Below are 15,323 nucleotides of genomic sequence, written 5' to 3'. Positions count from 1 at the left end.
TTAGGTGTCCAAACTCTTAAAGTCAATGGAGATCTGATTAATGCAGTCAGTTGCTCACCTGACCAAAGGTAGGTGGCCCTTTTGAAATGTGCTGGACTGCACTGTAGATTCCACTGGCTGCACTGGCTAGGTCTTCCTATTACTGTGGTAGTAATTTGGGCACTTTAGTCACGCTTAGATGTCTACATTGTGGGACCTAAAATCACATACCTAAATACACAAGCAGAACCCCAAAATCTCTTCCAAGCCTAGGAAATTTTTTAATTCCACCCTGGAAATATGAGGTCTCTAGAAAAATATTATTCCTCTCAGTATATACACAGAAAATTCTGCAATAGGATTGCTGAGGAAACAGATGGGAAGTCTAAATAACAGAAACATTTGCACATGAATCTAAATAACTAGGGTGTAGCAGCACTCATACACATATAGTTGAAGACTGGGTTAAGTGTTAGTCTTCAGATTTTAAGGATGCATCCTTTACCATTGGCCAGGCCAGGAGATCTGATATTATGATTATTGAATGTTTTGTTACCCCTAGAAAGTAATGAAACTGTAAGAAACTTAATGAAAATCAAACTGGAAGACTTTCTAAATGAAATTGGGCTAAATATACGACTTAGCAATAGTAGGAATATAGTGTTAGAAGGGATCACCTTAGTTCAATGCCCCTAATGATGAACAATAAAATAAAAATATAGTTCAAAATTTCTTTTAAAAAATGACTTCCAAAGCTTTCTAACAAACATAGCATCATTACCTTTGGTGGAAAATTTTTCTGTCACATTCTACCTGAAATGTTAAAAACATGTGTGTCTGAGAATCTCTAACTGATGCCTACTTTTTGGCTGTAGGGTTGGCTGGCACTTCCAGATGCAAGGAGGATACAGCTTTGCCCCTTTGAAAATGGTAAGTATTGCGTGATTACTCTTTATGGGAGTGATTTTCAGCAGGTCCATTAGTATGTCACAATTTAATCTACAGTGAAAATCATGTATTGCAAAACTTCAAGGAAGTCATCATATTGGTTTATTTTACTGTGGGTAGATGAAATAACTTACTTTCAGACCAAATGGTTCACCAAGTTTATGCCAACATAAACACTAAGTAACTTTCTAGTCATTTCCCACATTTTCTTAAGTGACACACAAACTGGCCAGAAGGAATGAAAGGTCAGCTTAGAAATGATGTGAGAAGAGGTCTTCCAGGAGATGTTTGAAGAAGGTGTACAGTACCCAACTTAAAGGAGAGAGCAGGGGGTTGAAAAAGGCGGTTAATATGTGAGTTCCATGCTTAATGCGAAATTATTCACACAAATATTCCAGCAATGTCAGAATCTGGTCTGAGATGGCAGCTGAAAAAGAAATTGCCTTATTTACACACACATATGAAAGTAAATGTTTTACCAGGCAAATAGAAAAAAGTGTGGCCTAAAAAGTGTTTTATTGTTTTAAGTCCAAGGTTTTGGTTTAAAGCAGATGTAGAAGTACCAGACTTATTAATAGTGTTGATTCATGTCTAGACATCTTGAATAATGTTTTCCCTCTCTCTTTGTGCACAGATACACAGGTTCTATGGGATAATACTGTTTATAACCCATTGACACAAACCCTTGCTTGGGAGCCAGCCTGTCCTGTCCTTGTCATGGTTAACCTGTGCAGGTTCACCAAGTCGAATGACCATTGTGAAGATATAGAAAACTCTTTCAGAAATTCTCCTGAGAAAGTAAGAGCTATGTGGATTAATTCAAACTGTGAGATTGAAGGCCATCACCAAAGGCGTAATGTGAAGAGCTAGACTTTGGAATAAGAGCAGTTGCAAATTCCTCTCTTCTTCTCAGATACTTAAAACTATTCATAATCACAGTCTGTTCTTGCACACTAATCAAATGATTTATTCAAAATGGTTATTGACTCATTATAAAGAAATAAAAAGTGGACATGACTGGGTAGGTAGTAATGTTTGCTAAATTCTTTGGGGTAAATAAGATCTGCTTTTTATTTATAGTTCATGTCAGATTCCCTTTAAAGTAAGGGAGACAGACACATTGTGAGGACAACTCATCCGTAGATAGGCGTAATATGTTGGAGGGATTTCTCTCTGATGGTACTGCCCTCTTTTTACTGTCACAAGAGTCTATTTTGATTAGATCAGGTTTAGATGGTTAACATTTAGACACTGAAAATGTAAATGAGATGAAGCTAAATCTCTTTAAATATTTCTGGAGACAGCAGTACTTTGGTAGGACACAATTGTTTTGTAACTAAGAACTTTCTGAAGTGCCTTCCTCAACCTGGTCCAGTGTCTTGAAATTGTGGGTGCTGAAATACTGTGTCCCTTAGTTCTTCCAGGACTTATTTTCTCAAGTTGAAAAGGGTTTTCAAATGCATATGTCTTGAATGGCTTAACACTTCAATCTGAAATCTGATGATACTGAATGCTCTGGGTTTTTGAGGTTAATTAGAATTCGTTTCATCTTGAAAAGTAAGTTTCAGGCTTGTCTGATTGTGGAGAGAAGGCAGTAAATTTAAAGTAACAACTGAAAGGGTAAATAAGATTAAATACAAGATATTAATTTTTGAAACTTTTGGATTAATATTATTATTCTGATGACATGATTGGGGAGGGGGTGGGGCTGACTCAAGACTGTAGAATGCTTTTGTGATTAGGAACTCCTGGCCTAGCCTTTAGTGATTGTTCAAATCACTATTTTATGAGTTTCGACAAAGCTTTGATCTTGAAAAAACAGATTAATTTAATTTTACATGTGAGTGATCCCTGTGGGTTTATTCATCTGCTGGTAACAAGTACGACTCATTGCTTGCAGGAGAGAAAAAGAAAACAAAAAGAAAATAAGACTGAAATGAGGTCTGGCTGGTAATGATTGTATCTGTTATCAGAACAGAATCCAACTTTGTTACAGAGTACGAGTGTTTTTCTGTATTTACTCATTGCATTTAATGGCTGAACATTAATATTAATCATAGAATCACAGAGTATCCTGAGTTGGAAGGGACCCACAAAGATCATCAACATTCATGGATAGAAATAATTCCCTTTTTTCCTCATTAATTCTAGGAAGTTTGATATTGAATTTGATCCATTTATTGTACTATAACCCTGAAAACCGTCTCTGTAGTGTGCTGGAAACTACTGCAGATTCCTCAGATAGGGCCAGCTGCCCAGTAAAGCCACACAAGGCCACACACTCTAATACTATGCACATGTACTGACTTAGGCTCAAAAGCTGCATCTCTCCTCTTTAATGAGGCTGGGGCTTTCTCTGTCAGTGACAACGCTGACTCCAGGTCTGAGCAGACTCTTAACAGAACTATCTTCTGGAACACCACTGTAGATGTACCTGGGGACATATGTTCTCAAAAAAAGTTACAGGAAGGAAGTGTTTGGCCGTGTATTGTGCTCAGTCACTTGAGCAACAGGGTTTATTTAAGTAGGATCACTTATATGTCTAGTAATTGTTTATATAAGACAAGGCTTTTTGTGGTAAAGCCCTTGGTGGGTAAACAGTTGTTAATCAAGAAAATAATGTTTTGTGGATTGCTTAAGTGGATTTCTAAAATTCAGCCTACATTTCACTGTTCTGAAATAGGGATATGGAAAACTGAAAGATTTCTCAACTGATGGTGGAATAGTTTTGGGTGTATGTTTAAGTGTTCTGCTGAGTTGTTCATGAGTGGCAAATAAGGGATTGAAACAAGATGACTGTGTAATCAGAATTTTGCACAAGCCACCATGGAATCAATTAATTTAGCTCTAATGGGTCAGGCTGACCATAAAAAATACTATATGTTGCAGATAAAAAGAAGAAAATTTTTCAGTAATCCAAAGCAGCAGTTGTTTCTAACTCTTTTATGTGATTAACTGCCTGGGATATTTATGAAGTAAACAAACCAGTTCCCTTCTCAGTAATCAAACCATGAAAATTTTGAGTAATTTATTTTACTAGTGAAATTGATTAACTAGTGAAACTAGTTAATAAAACTAGCTAATGCTGAGTTCTTTGTCTTTCAGCAGGTTAAATATTCTCGTGTGGACACTCACCCAAAACTTTGCATGAAGGTAAAGGGATTTCTTTGTAAAACACATATTAACTGCCCTTTTTCTGTCTCTAAAAAAAATGAGCTGCTGATATTCTTTATGATCAATATTTTGTTTCATAGGTCTGATGAATGGGAACTAAGAATGAAGGAAAAGTGAAAGATTAGATTAGAAGGTGATTGTTTTGAAGTGCAACAGCAATGATAGATAGGACACAGGTCAGATTTTGCCCTTCATTTTTTCTGTTTAAGAAAAGCACAAAAAAATGGTTTTCATCAATACAAACTCTGAAGAATGTGCTAAACTTAACATATAAAGTTTTTCAAATATTTGAAAATAAAGTGATCAATACAATACATTTAATGGAGTATCTCTTACTAATCTAGTTGAGAAAAAAAAAGCCAAATAAGGCTAACACAGGCATATTATTATTTTCTTTTCGATTACTTTTAAGTCAGTGGAACCAGATGTTTCTGTAAAATATACATGATTATAAATATCTGAAGAATCAGGGGATCTAATTTAAGTCAAGGGTTGGAAGATATCATAAAGCAGGAAAGCTGTGAATTAATCTTCTGCAACTTTCTGGAATGTTCTGATCATCACTAGTTGAATATTTTGCCACAGATTGAAATTAAAAATTTGGTTTTCCTAACAGATTTTTCTGCTTTCAGTTTACAACCAAACGAGGAACTTGGATTAAATGTCCATTTGCTCATGGAGAATTTCCAGGTAAATATATGTTCTTAAAATTACATAAAATTATACTATGGAAAATATTTAAATCAGTCACTAGATATGAGCTGTCTCTGTTAAGTGAGAAGTGTTCACAACACTGTAAGTTGTAAGTTAAGTCAAAGAGATTTGAAAGCTCGTTACTTCTATGAATCCTCAGTAGATCTAGTGTTCATCAGCATAAAAAGTAACTTGTAGGAATCAAAATAATTACTTGCATATCATTTGATAGCATTTAACAAATACAAAAAGATTTATTTTAGGCATAAATTTTAGAATATAGTGTATGGTCCCTTTACATCTAAAAGTAAGTCTTTTCCCCTAATATCAGCCTGGAAAATGAGGACTGCTGCAGTTGCAGAACAAATACAAGTTTTCTTCACGTCCCAAACCAAGGCACAGTTCTCAGTGCTTGTGTGTAACAGGACGCGGATGGCTTCATGTGAATCTCTTGGGATGCACCATTCAGTCTCTGTGGTTTGTATATATTATTTCTTAAGCACTGTAAGACTTTTAAACATACCTAACTTCATTCATTTATTATTCCATTTATTGTTCTGCAGCTTGAATCCATTAATAAATCATGTACATATTGGAACAATTACTGGAACATTTTAAAAGCATGTAGTTCTAATTCTGATCTCACACTGAAGCAAGAAATAAACAAAGATCCTGAAGTCAAATGAGTCACATCAAAGGATGTGACTATTGAGCATATTCTTCTAATGTCATTTTTGTAGTGTGGTATTTGTATTATGTATATAGCAAATGTTACTGTTAGTATTTCATATATGGGTCACTGATACAGCTGACCTGGCAAATCACACATCATGAAATGTAAGACTTGAGGCATCAATCCATGATGAACTCTAAATGTCACAGCTGCCAATACAAACTCAATATGCAAAAAGGGCTAGTTTTCAGCCAAATTATCTTTTTGAGCCAGCTGATTGTGTGGCTACACAACTGCTTCTTCCAGCAAAGTGGGGACAGAGTGGGAAAAGATTATGGGAGGATGAGATTTCTGTTTCAGGCAGCAGCTAGTCATGAGAGCCTCATTCCTCTCTCGCAACTGTCTACTTCTCACACATTTTCGGTACATCACTGTGGTTTGCCCTTGCCCATTAACCCTGCCTATCAGTTACCTTGTTGGCCCAAACAGTGGTCTACTGAGACACACATCTGGAAAGTGAGGTCAAACAGCAAAAGAGTGGCCATGGCATTATTTTTCAAGCAGGGGACTATTAGCAGGATATATTCTAGTAACTACTAGGACCACCATGCTGAAAGACATCCCTCTGGTTCAGCAGCCAGCTCCTCAGTAGTCTTATGTCCACTGCTAAATATGTGCTCCTGCTGTCTGCTCCACTGACCAAGTACATGAGGTGTCATATAATGAATTTTGAGAAATTTAAGAAATCTAGATGTTGTGATTTGAATTTTTACTCCTGGCTGTGCCTGTTGACTTCACTATAGGGGGATGTGCTTTTAGAAGATACAAGCATAGCTCCTCCATCTGCCCTCTCTTTAAGATATATTCCAGCTGTACTTATTTGCCACTATATGCAGGGACACAATGCAGCTGTGCCTTCTTCAAGTACTTGTGATACTTCTAGTGAGAAGGGTGCACATACAAGGGGTTAGCTGATAACCAGGGAGCTATGAACAGGGATTTCTTAAACATAATGGGCTGGAGACTGAATGCTGCATTTGTTTTCTAACAATTCAGTTTAGATAGTTATTGCACCTCTGGTGCTGAATGTAAAAGAGCAGCTGTTAAAAGCAGAGTTCTCTCACTCAGCTCAATCTGAGGACATGTGTAAGCGGAAGGTGACATCTTGCTCCTCTAGGAGATCCCAGAGCTGAATAACCATGGGGGAAGGCCTGGGAAAAAACAGCTATCCTAATTAACCCAGACCACAGAGGGCATTGGTGGTAATATCAAGAGTCTGTCCTAACGGGAAAAGCTGTGTGGAAAATGCTGTATTACTGGCAGAGATAGAGATCTGTAAGGTAGAAGAGTTGTTGGTGCTCAGGGAACGTCCAGAAGCACTTCCCTTCAACTGGTCTATTTCACATGAAATCTGTAGAGTTTATACCTTCTGGTTTTAAAGGTTCCCTGTGTGAATTGCTAAGTGAAAGGAGTAACGGTGGAGCACCAATAAATCACAGCTAGATAATGAAGTGTGTGTTTCATGAAGGCACTGATGCATTTAAAAATGATGTTTTCTTCCCTGTGGTACAAAGTTGTTATGTCCTCTGCTACTGTGACAGAAGGGGATCCCACATAAATTACATACGGTTCCTTTCTCAACACCTTGCACAGTATACACAAACTTTTCATCAAGACCTAACTCTGTGTTCTCAGAAACCAATGTTGATCCCTAACTACTAATTCCTCATCAGTCATGTTTGAAAAAGAATATATTCACCTAATTTTCCCCAAATTACTTTATGAGTTTGCCACTCTGAAGAGAGTGGTGTAGGATTCATAGCTATTGGTGGAGTAACAAACATTATTTTGAGGACAAACCATAATCAATCAAATATTAAATGTCAAGCCAGTCATTTAGGACAATTTTACCCTGAGGCTCAGCTTGTTCTCAGCATACAATGGGATGGGATGTCCAGAAGAACTGTAAAGACAGGGTCATTCCTTCAACTCGTACACCAGGGAAAAGAAATGAAGATGGTGTGAGGAAGCAAACATGGTGTGAGCTGCCACACTGGGGGGAGAGTGTCCTCCTTATGAAGCCCATAAAATGCAGTATCATTAGCCCTCTTCCTGTGCTGCCACACTGTGCTTGGCAGAACTACACCAGCTGCTTATGGTCATTGAGATCTGGGGTTATCTTCTGAAAATAAATAACCTTTCATTAATTTCCTAACACAGCAGAACATGTAGCAATATTGGCAACCAAACCAAAGAGCTGGAGAGACACAGTATGTTTTCATTGTTCCGGGGTATGGAAAATAGTATGTTTCAATTTCTTTTTTTTCTTCATTAGGGAGATTCTGTTTCAATCCCTATGTCACGGGAAATGTGTGGCTCAACAATTTGCATTCAGGTATGTGTCTTGCTTTTGCCAAGTACCCTGTACAAAATAAACTAATAAACAAATCATTAAAAAACCAAGCAAACCAGCAGGTACTCTCACTGCTTTCTCCTCTCAGCTAAATCTGATTACTGTGCAGATCGAGTTGGCAAAGAGCATTATTTATAACTTGGTGTGCTGCCACCACCTTGCTTTGAGACGACATTAATTAACTGAGAAGTTGCTCTCCGTGATCTTGCTCCTCTGTCAGTGGTAGATAAAAGGCTACCACCAGGATATTGCTAATTCTGTCTTTATATGTTCCTCCACAAAAAAAAATTCCAAGCTATCAAAAGATCCAAGTAAATAATAGATGAATTTTCAAAAATTGACATTGGCTAGAAAAGGTGAGGCATATAGCAAACAGCCCAGCACATGCATGGTATCCTAGAATTAGCGCTCATGAAAGTAGAACTGAGCAAATTATTTCTAATATTTCTGCACACTATTTCCATAGCTGAACTTTATTAAGACATTTTATTCACAGAAAATGGGCATGAAGCTGATAGATTTATTCCTCTCTGGAGTTAATGTTCTCAGCAGACACTGAGTGAAATGAAACTGATAGTGCAGCTCTGAGGCTCCAGTAGCTGCCCTGGAAGGCCCTTCTCAGCTTTACTTTCTGCTGCTGGGAAGAAAGAGGCAAGATGAAAGTGAGATTGGCAAGAGCCTTCTGAGTAATGAGAGTAGTTGTTCTTTCCCTAGTGAGAAATGAAATTTGGTGGTAAGACTGATATTTTCCTGCATAAATTATTTATTTTGTAAATAAGACATGTCAGACAAGACCAACAAAAATTATGATTAGCTCTATCATTTAGAGACCTAAGTGATTGCAACTCACTCAATATACACTAGACCAGCAATCTCCATATGTGTTTATTTAAAAACAGATTTAAAATGCAGTCACTTGAGTAAACCAATAAAGCAATCTCGTTTTGTTAACACAAGTGTTTAGTAACAGTTCTGCTGAAAAGGGAATAAGCCTCAATTCTTTCTTTTAAAAGGGCTGGAGAACAGATGTAGATTATTCAGTTCCACTGCAGGTCTGTGATACCTACTGTGGTAAGTATGCATGATAACAAAAGAAACATTGGGTCTTGATTCTGTAGAAGAGAACATTTCAGGTGAAGTGTGTTTCCACTGGGAAACAGAGGTGGGATTCACCCGACTGAATGTAGATGTGTGCATGAGAGCTAGATAGGCTCAGGTTCCTTTACAGACAATGGACTCATATACCTCATGAGCTATTTTAATTAGTTCTGCAAGGGCAACTTGTGTGGCTGGCTGCTGCCTCTGCTTCCTGGGTGAATTTTCCACCCTGTGCCAGATTCTGTGTGTCACACCTGTATTTACCTTCCTGTCAGTACATGAAAAAAACCATGCCTTGGCAAGAGGAACACAGTGCTGCCATTGCAGTGACTGCAGCACAATCCCGATGTCAGTTCCCTACCACTGCAAGTGGGACAGCAGCCCTTCCCTCACCTTCCCAACAAGTGGAAGTTTGCTTCTGGATATTATGATTATGATTTGAGGTACACTCAGATACACTATGGAGTCAGAATATTCTGAAATCTCCAAGCCCTGAAAGTAAGGCAGTGTAGAAGTTAGTGAGTTCAGAGCAAACTAAGGCTGTGGGGTTTATGATTAGGAGTACAGGAACGGATTGACTAATTTAGAAATAAGAAGTCTAAAAGGAATCATGCTGAGAGAAGCCTCAATCTGAGCATTTCCAAAAACACCTCCCCAAACTCACACAACCAACCAACATCCCCTTCCAGTTCACTCCAAATATAGTAAATCCTGTGACAGATTTTCCCTGTTGTCTAAAAGCACCTGTCAGTGAACTACAGCTTTAGATCTGAAAGCCTGATAATAAAAAGAAGAGAGCTTGAATTTGTAGTTTGAATGTAGTTCCCTGTGCAATCATTTGTATAATGCCAGTTCAGGTTTCTTCTCCACTGAAAAACTCGTAACAAGCCCACTCAAGATGAATAAATTAAATAATCAGAGTGTTGTGTTTCATACAGTGTGGATGAATGTTCATTTTTCATGTTTTCCATTTAACAAATGCAGAGTATGACAAAAACATGTAAAATAATTAAAAGCTCTAGAGCTGGCAGTCTTGGAATTTCCCTGCATCTCATAATAGGAGAGACTATGTGTAGTAAATGAAACTAGGAGAACACTGAAAGCTGACTAAAGAACTTTTTGGGCACAATATTTGATTTAAATGTTGAACATTTTGTCACAAGTTTCTTTGGTTGGTTGGTTTGGTTTTTTGTTTTGCTTGTATGTTTGTGTGTGGCTTTTCTTTTTTTTCCTTTTCTTCTGATCAGGAATTTGTAGAGATTCAGAAAAAAGAAAGAGAAATTGTGCACTTACCAAGAATATTAGAACTATAATATGTCATCACTGTGCTCATTGTACATTAAACTTACGCTTTCATGGATTCTGACATAACTTACGTTTTTGGGATAATGGGATCCACATTAGTTGGTAGATAAATCCATCTCTATCTGCGGACCAGTGTTCTCAAAACCTCCTTCTAATGTTAAATGTGCATGTTAAGTATTACCATTAAAGATATCAAGCAGCGTCAGTGTGTCCAAAAGAGTCATGACATTATTAAAAAGCAAGATTACAGTCATAACAACATCTATTATAAAAAAAGTCAGTGTGTCTAACCATCAGGAAGGCTGCTTTTTACCCAGGCTTCAAGAAGAGCTTTCTGGCATGTAGAATTTATTATGCTACAATGGACTGCGTTTTTCTATAAGTAGCTGTGCTTTGGGAATTACAATGGCTTGGTCTTGTTTTTTCTACAATGATGGAAATGGGAAAATAACTTTTTATTTTTTTTTTTTATTTCCATTTAATAGCATTGACTTGGAGGCAAAACTTTGTGTTCTTTTTAAACTTTATATTTCCTTTGACCACTTTTCTGGGTTCTGTTTAATAAAGCCAAGCATTTTGAGACATTATTTCACCTATAAAATAAGAAACTTGTGTGTTTTGTATGAAAAAATAACCAATAAATCAGTTATTGATTTATGTGAGAATAAATATGTGAATCATAATGAAAACAAAATGGCAACCTATATTTGAACTTGTTCCCTCAGGTTTTCATGGTCAGTCATACAGTGATGGAAACCCAGCAAAGGCCATGACACATAGGTATTGATCTAATGCCCAGTTTAAAACATCTGTGGGAATGTGTGGAGTTTTTAGTCTTGAAACCATATCATTGGCCTTGATACAGGAACAGAAGGAATATCTGAATGAATTTTGTATATAGCTATAAGGAATATCAGGTTCTTAACTCTCTCACTGAAGACATTCCTTGGTTGTGTGCTCTCTCTCCTCTTGCTTTCTCTCTTTGCAGTTTAGTCTGGAATCAGAGGTCTGCTGCTAAAGTGAGAAGAAAGGGAGGCAAATAACCAGTGGAAGTGAGACATTTGTAAAGTAAAAAGGCAACCTTTGAGAGCCCTGAAACAAACTCAGATCTGCTGTGCATGATCATGCTGTGCATGATATTCACATTACTAGCACCTGTCCCCTGCTTTCTCACTGATGTTTGCATGCAGATCAGTTCCCCCTGTGCTCTCACTGATTAGACATGTCTGCTCAGCCATTCCAGTGCTGCTTCTTATTGCCACAATCCTTTACAAAATACCTCTCCTAGGCTACAGACAAATCAGTTATTAATGCAGCCCATGGAGGTGCAATTTGGTAGACCCCAAGCCCTTAAAAATTCTCTTCCTTTAAGGACACCCTTTCAGAGCCAACCTAGAAGAGTGTAAGCAACCTAGAACTCCAGAGAAAACAGAGATGATCTGAAAAAGCCTTGTTAAAAGATGGGGAAAAGATGCAGCCTTGCAAAAGCTATGCAAATCATGTGGTTGAGAAGGGGCTACCATCCTTGCTTTGAGGCAGTCTTTGGCTTCTCCCTTGTCAGAAGATACCCTTCAGAATAAAGTATCCTGGTTTTGTTTATTTGTTCATATGAGCACAGTTTGAACTGTGACAGTCAAGAACACAAGCTGTAGACAAATGGTTAGATTTGTTATTTTACACCAACTATATATGAATGCAATGAAATTTTTCACATTTTGGAGAAAATAACCTCACAAAAATCTTCTTTCCTCTTCTGTTTTTCTCCTAGGATGAAGAGTGTGCAGTCCTCGCATTGAATTAAACATGTTCTCAAGGTTCTCAGTATCTTTTCAACATTGTATTTTGGTGCAACTTGCAAATCTTGTCTAACGCTCATGATACTTTCTAAATACTGTGAAATTATTCTCATGAGTGAAGAATTTAGCAACTTGAGCCTACTCTAATATGACAAATTCAGATTATGATTCCTCATTTCCCAAGTATTTCAAAACAAAAAATGTCTTAGATCACTTAGAAAATCAGGTCCACATTTCCCATCTAAAGTAGCATTTTATATAAAACATGCTATACTTGAGTACTTTCATAGTACTGTGTACCTATAGAACAAGTATTTCAGATTTTCTTGTTTGTAACCTTCATTTTTAACCATAATCAAAAATTTTTGAGAAATGAAGTATGGAGGAAGTTTTCTCAGCTTTGATACATTATTCTTCTTTGCAATTTCCTGTCTTGACTTTCTCATGCCGTTCTGATAATCTCACCATCACAGCCCATATTCCTCAAGTATATCTAACAACTGCTTTCTGTGTTTGCATTTGTGTTTGACATGGAGATAATTTTCCTATTTGTCCGAGGTAGTACATGTCTTTGGTTCAATATCTATTTAAAACTGCCTTGTGGAAATCCACTCTAGAAGGAAATAGTTTAATGGAAATATTTTTTCCCCATTATATCATTATTTATACTCAATTGTTCAGGATAATATTACACTGTACTGATTATCAAATATTTGGCCTTTATTTCACTGAATAGTCCTGTCAAACATCCTTCCTATTGTGTAACATGGGAATAAAGGCAACTAAAAGATGATTAATGGCATATCATGAAACCATGTGGAATTGATCATGTGAGGTCAGGAATATGGGTTAGGAGTATCTGGAACAAGAAGTTGATCAATAAAAAATATTTTCCATCTGAGTGTGTGGGTTTTTAAAATTTGTTTGTTTTGTTTCAAGACATTCATTGAGACATTTACAGAGTATGGGATAAGAGACATATCCACTGCATTGAAACACAAGATTTTTTTGAAGTGCCCTGGAGAGGACAAGTTCTTCTTGACTCCTTTGATATAAAACCTTTATTGTTTATACTGCACATCTATTAGATCTAGTCTCATTCCAAGCACTGCTGCAGCTCCAAAAGCAGAGGTAGCAGGGCAGCCTTCCTAAAGCACTTAGTTACTTTCTTTGTGAAGTTGAAGCTCTGATCCATCCAGACACATGCTTTTCCTCTAATACCTTTCTGGCCATCCAGCTGAGAGAGCATTATAATACTACTCTCTTCAATTTCTTCCAGTGAAAAAGTCTTTTCTGCAGGAAAGGTTGATTTGTACAGAGTGATTTTTATTGCCATGGTATCTTAAGATCAATTTTATGAATATGTTTCAGACAGAAAATGAATTAAAATGATGCAGGTGTATCTAAGGCTAAAGCAAAACACCACCTCCAATGACGAGCTCATCTGAGGTCCTGAAGCAACAATAGCTGTACTAAGCTCTATGCTTTCAGTGAGGAAGTCCTGTTTCAGCTGCTTAGACACTGAATCTCTTGCACTATATCACCTCTTGTTGGCTGCAGCACTGAAAATACCAAAGAGAATATGACAAAAGAATATGAAATTTCCTGTTTTAGAGGAAAATTTGGATGGTGGACATAGCAGACATGTCACTTAACCTGAAAGCGTTCATCCAAAGATAGTAGTGTAGGCTCCCACGATGGCCACTGCAGAGAGACAGGTAGTTTCCAGGTATTTTTCATTCTGCTTGGATACTTGCTTTAAAGGGAGCCTAGGCAACTCAGCCTAAATGCTTACCATTGCAATGTTCCTGCTTACACCAAATGTTTGCAAATAATCCTTAATAGTATTTCTATACTTTGGCTCAGGTCTGCCTGTTCACATTTCTGTAGTGAGAAAATTGCTGCTAGCTTTTCTGACTGACTCCCAAGCAGATCTGTATGAGTCCTTTTCTAATACTCTGCTTCAGGAAAACATTGTCTCTTCTAATTACAAAATTCCTGGGACCAGCTCTTCCTGCTCTTTCAGATGGTGACTGGACCACCCCATATATGTAACACATTTGGAAGAAGTTTCATGATATTTTCTAGAGAAGTTACAGCCTCTACTATTCTTGTGACTTGATAGCTGCAAAAGTAAAGGTGTTTAAAATTTTCACAGGACATTTTAAACATTGGTAGACCAGTCCTGAAAGAAGGTGGTACTAAAACCTTTCCCAACTCTAAAAGTATTCATTACACTCTGCTGACCACTGAAATGTTTTCTTTTTCTCACCCAAAATACGTAACAGTTTTGCAATGTTGACCAATGCACAAGTAAACGTGTTGTAGCAATAGTCAAATGCAAAAATCCCCTATGTGCTGCCTATAGACTTGGCTAATTCTCTAGAGCCTCCACTCCTTTGTTGAAGGAAATTCCCTTCTTGCTTACTGTGGGCCCAGTCTAGTCACCCTATTTTGAAATAACCTGCATGTATTTTTTATTTTTTTTCATTTCATGTGTACATTCTTACTAATATCACAGAGCATCAATGTCCTAGCTCTTCTGAGATATTAGCAAGTACCAGAATATCATTGAGATATAGCAAAAAAATATTACTAAAAAGCATCTTATCAGTGTTTAAGACTTTCTGTTATGTCTAGTGCATTGCACAAACCTGAAACTAATATTTAAAGTTAACACATAAATTAAAGCAGTTTTGTTCTGCTTACTTAGGGACTTATTTTCTTGCTATGCTGACATGTGGTCTGGTGTGGGAAACCAGCCTGGTGCTGCTGCAGTATTCTGGACATCCTTTCTTGCAGTAACAGATACATTTCCTTGATACCAGCAAGCTACAACTGAGTGGCATGCTTGAATTCCCACATCCCACATTAGAGTAGCTGTGTGCTCACCAAGTTGTAACAACAGCACAGCAGAACTAGTCATGCTCTGCAGGCTGTGTTCCTGACATACCTCTTTTTGACTTCTGATAAACTACTTCAAGGAAATAAATGGGAAGAGAAATAATGACTACTTTTGTAGGGCTATTTTACTGCTGATTTCACTTTCTGGACTACAAAATCAGGCCTATGTGAGCCAGCAGAAGGGAAGCAGCCCAGCTCTAGGGGAGTGCAAACAGTTCTGCTCATTAGGTCCTTAGCTGGCAGACTGACTAAATTGTCATACCTGACAATACACTGCAACCTGAACACACCTGTGCTTAACAAACAGAAGGAAATGTATTTGCTTCAATTTAGTGTGGAA

General features: G+C 37.4%; 1 protein-coding gene across 8 annotated transcripts in view; it reads left to right on the top strand.

Moving 5' to 3' along the window:
- Positions 1–12,980, top strand: part of IL17REL (interleukin 17 receptor E like) — a 47,204-nt gene extending 34,224 nt beyond the window's left edge. For 3 of the 8 annotated variants that reach the window (XM_019283521.3, XM_019283517.3, XM_019283524.3), the window contains 10 exons: positions 855–909; positions 1,562–1,725; positions 4,033–4,080; positions 4,734–4,791; positions 5,126–5,271; positions 7,803–7,862; positions 8,894–8,951; positions 11,009–11,063; positions 11,272–11,335; positions 12,052–12,980. In XM_019283521.3, the coding sequence (XP_019139066.1) occupies positions 855–909; positions 1,562–1,725; positions 4,033–4,080; positions 4,734–4,791; positions 5,126–5,271; positions 7,803–7,862; positions 8,894–8,951; positions 11,009–11,063; positions 11,272–11,326 (699 nt within the window). In that variant the 3' untranslated portion in view covers positions 11,327–11,335; positions 12,052–12,980. Of the gene's footprint in view, positions 1–854; positions 910–1,561; positions 1,726–4,032; positions 4,081–4,733; positions 4,792–5,125; positions 5,272–7,802; positions 7,863–8,893; positions 8,952–11,008; positions 11,064–11,271; positions 11,352–12,051 lie in introns of those variants that run through there. The other 5 variants (XM_019283519.3, XM_019283518.3, XM_019283520.3 and 2 more) reach the window with 5 other exon arrangements.
- The last annotated feature ends 2,343 nt before the right edge of the window (positions 12,981–15,323 follow it).

Source organism: Corvus cornix, chromosome 1A, assembly GCF_000738735.6.
Source record: "Corvus cornix cornix isolate S_Up_H32 chromosome 1A, ASM73873v5, whole genome shotgun sequence".
Taxonomy (NCBI): domain Eukaryota; kingdom Metazoa; phylum Chordata; class Aves; order Passeriformes; family Corvidae; genus Corvus; species Corvus cornix.
Note: the sequence above shows the minus strand (reverse complement) of the source record. Positions and strands in the feature narration are given on the sequence as shown.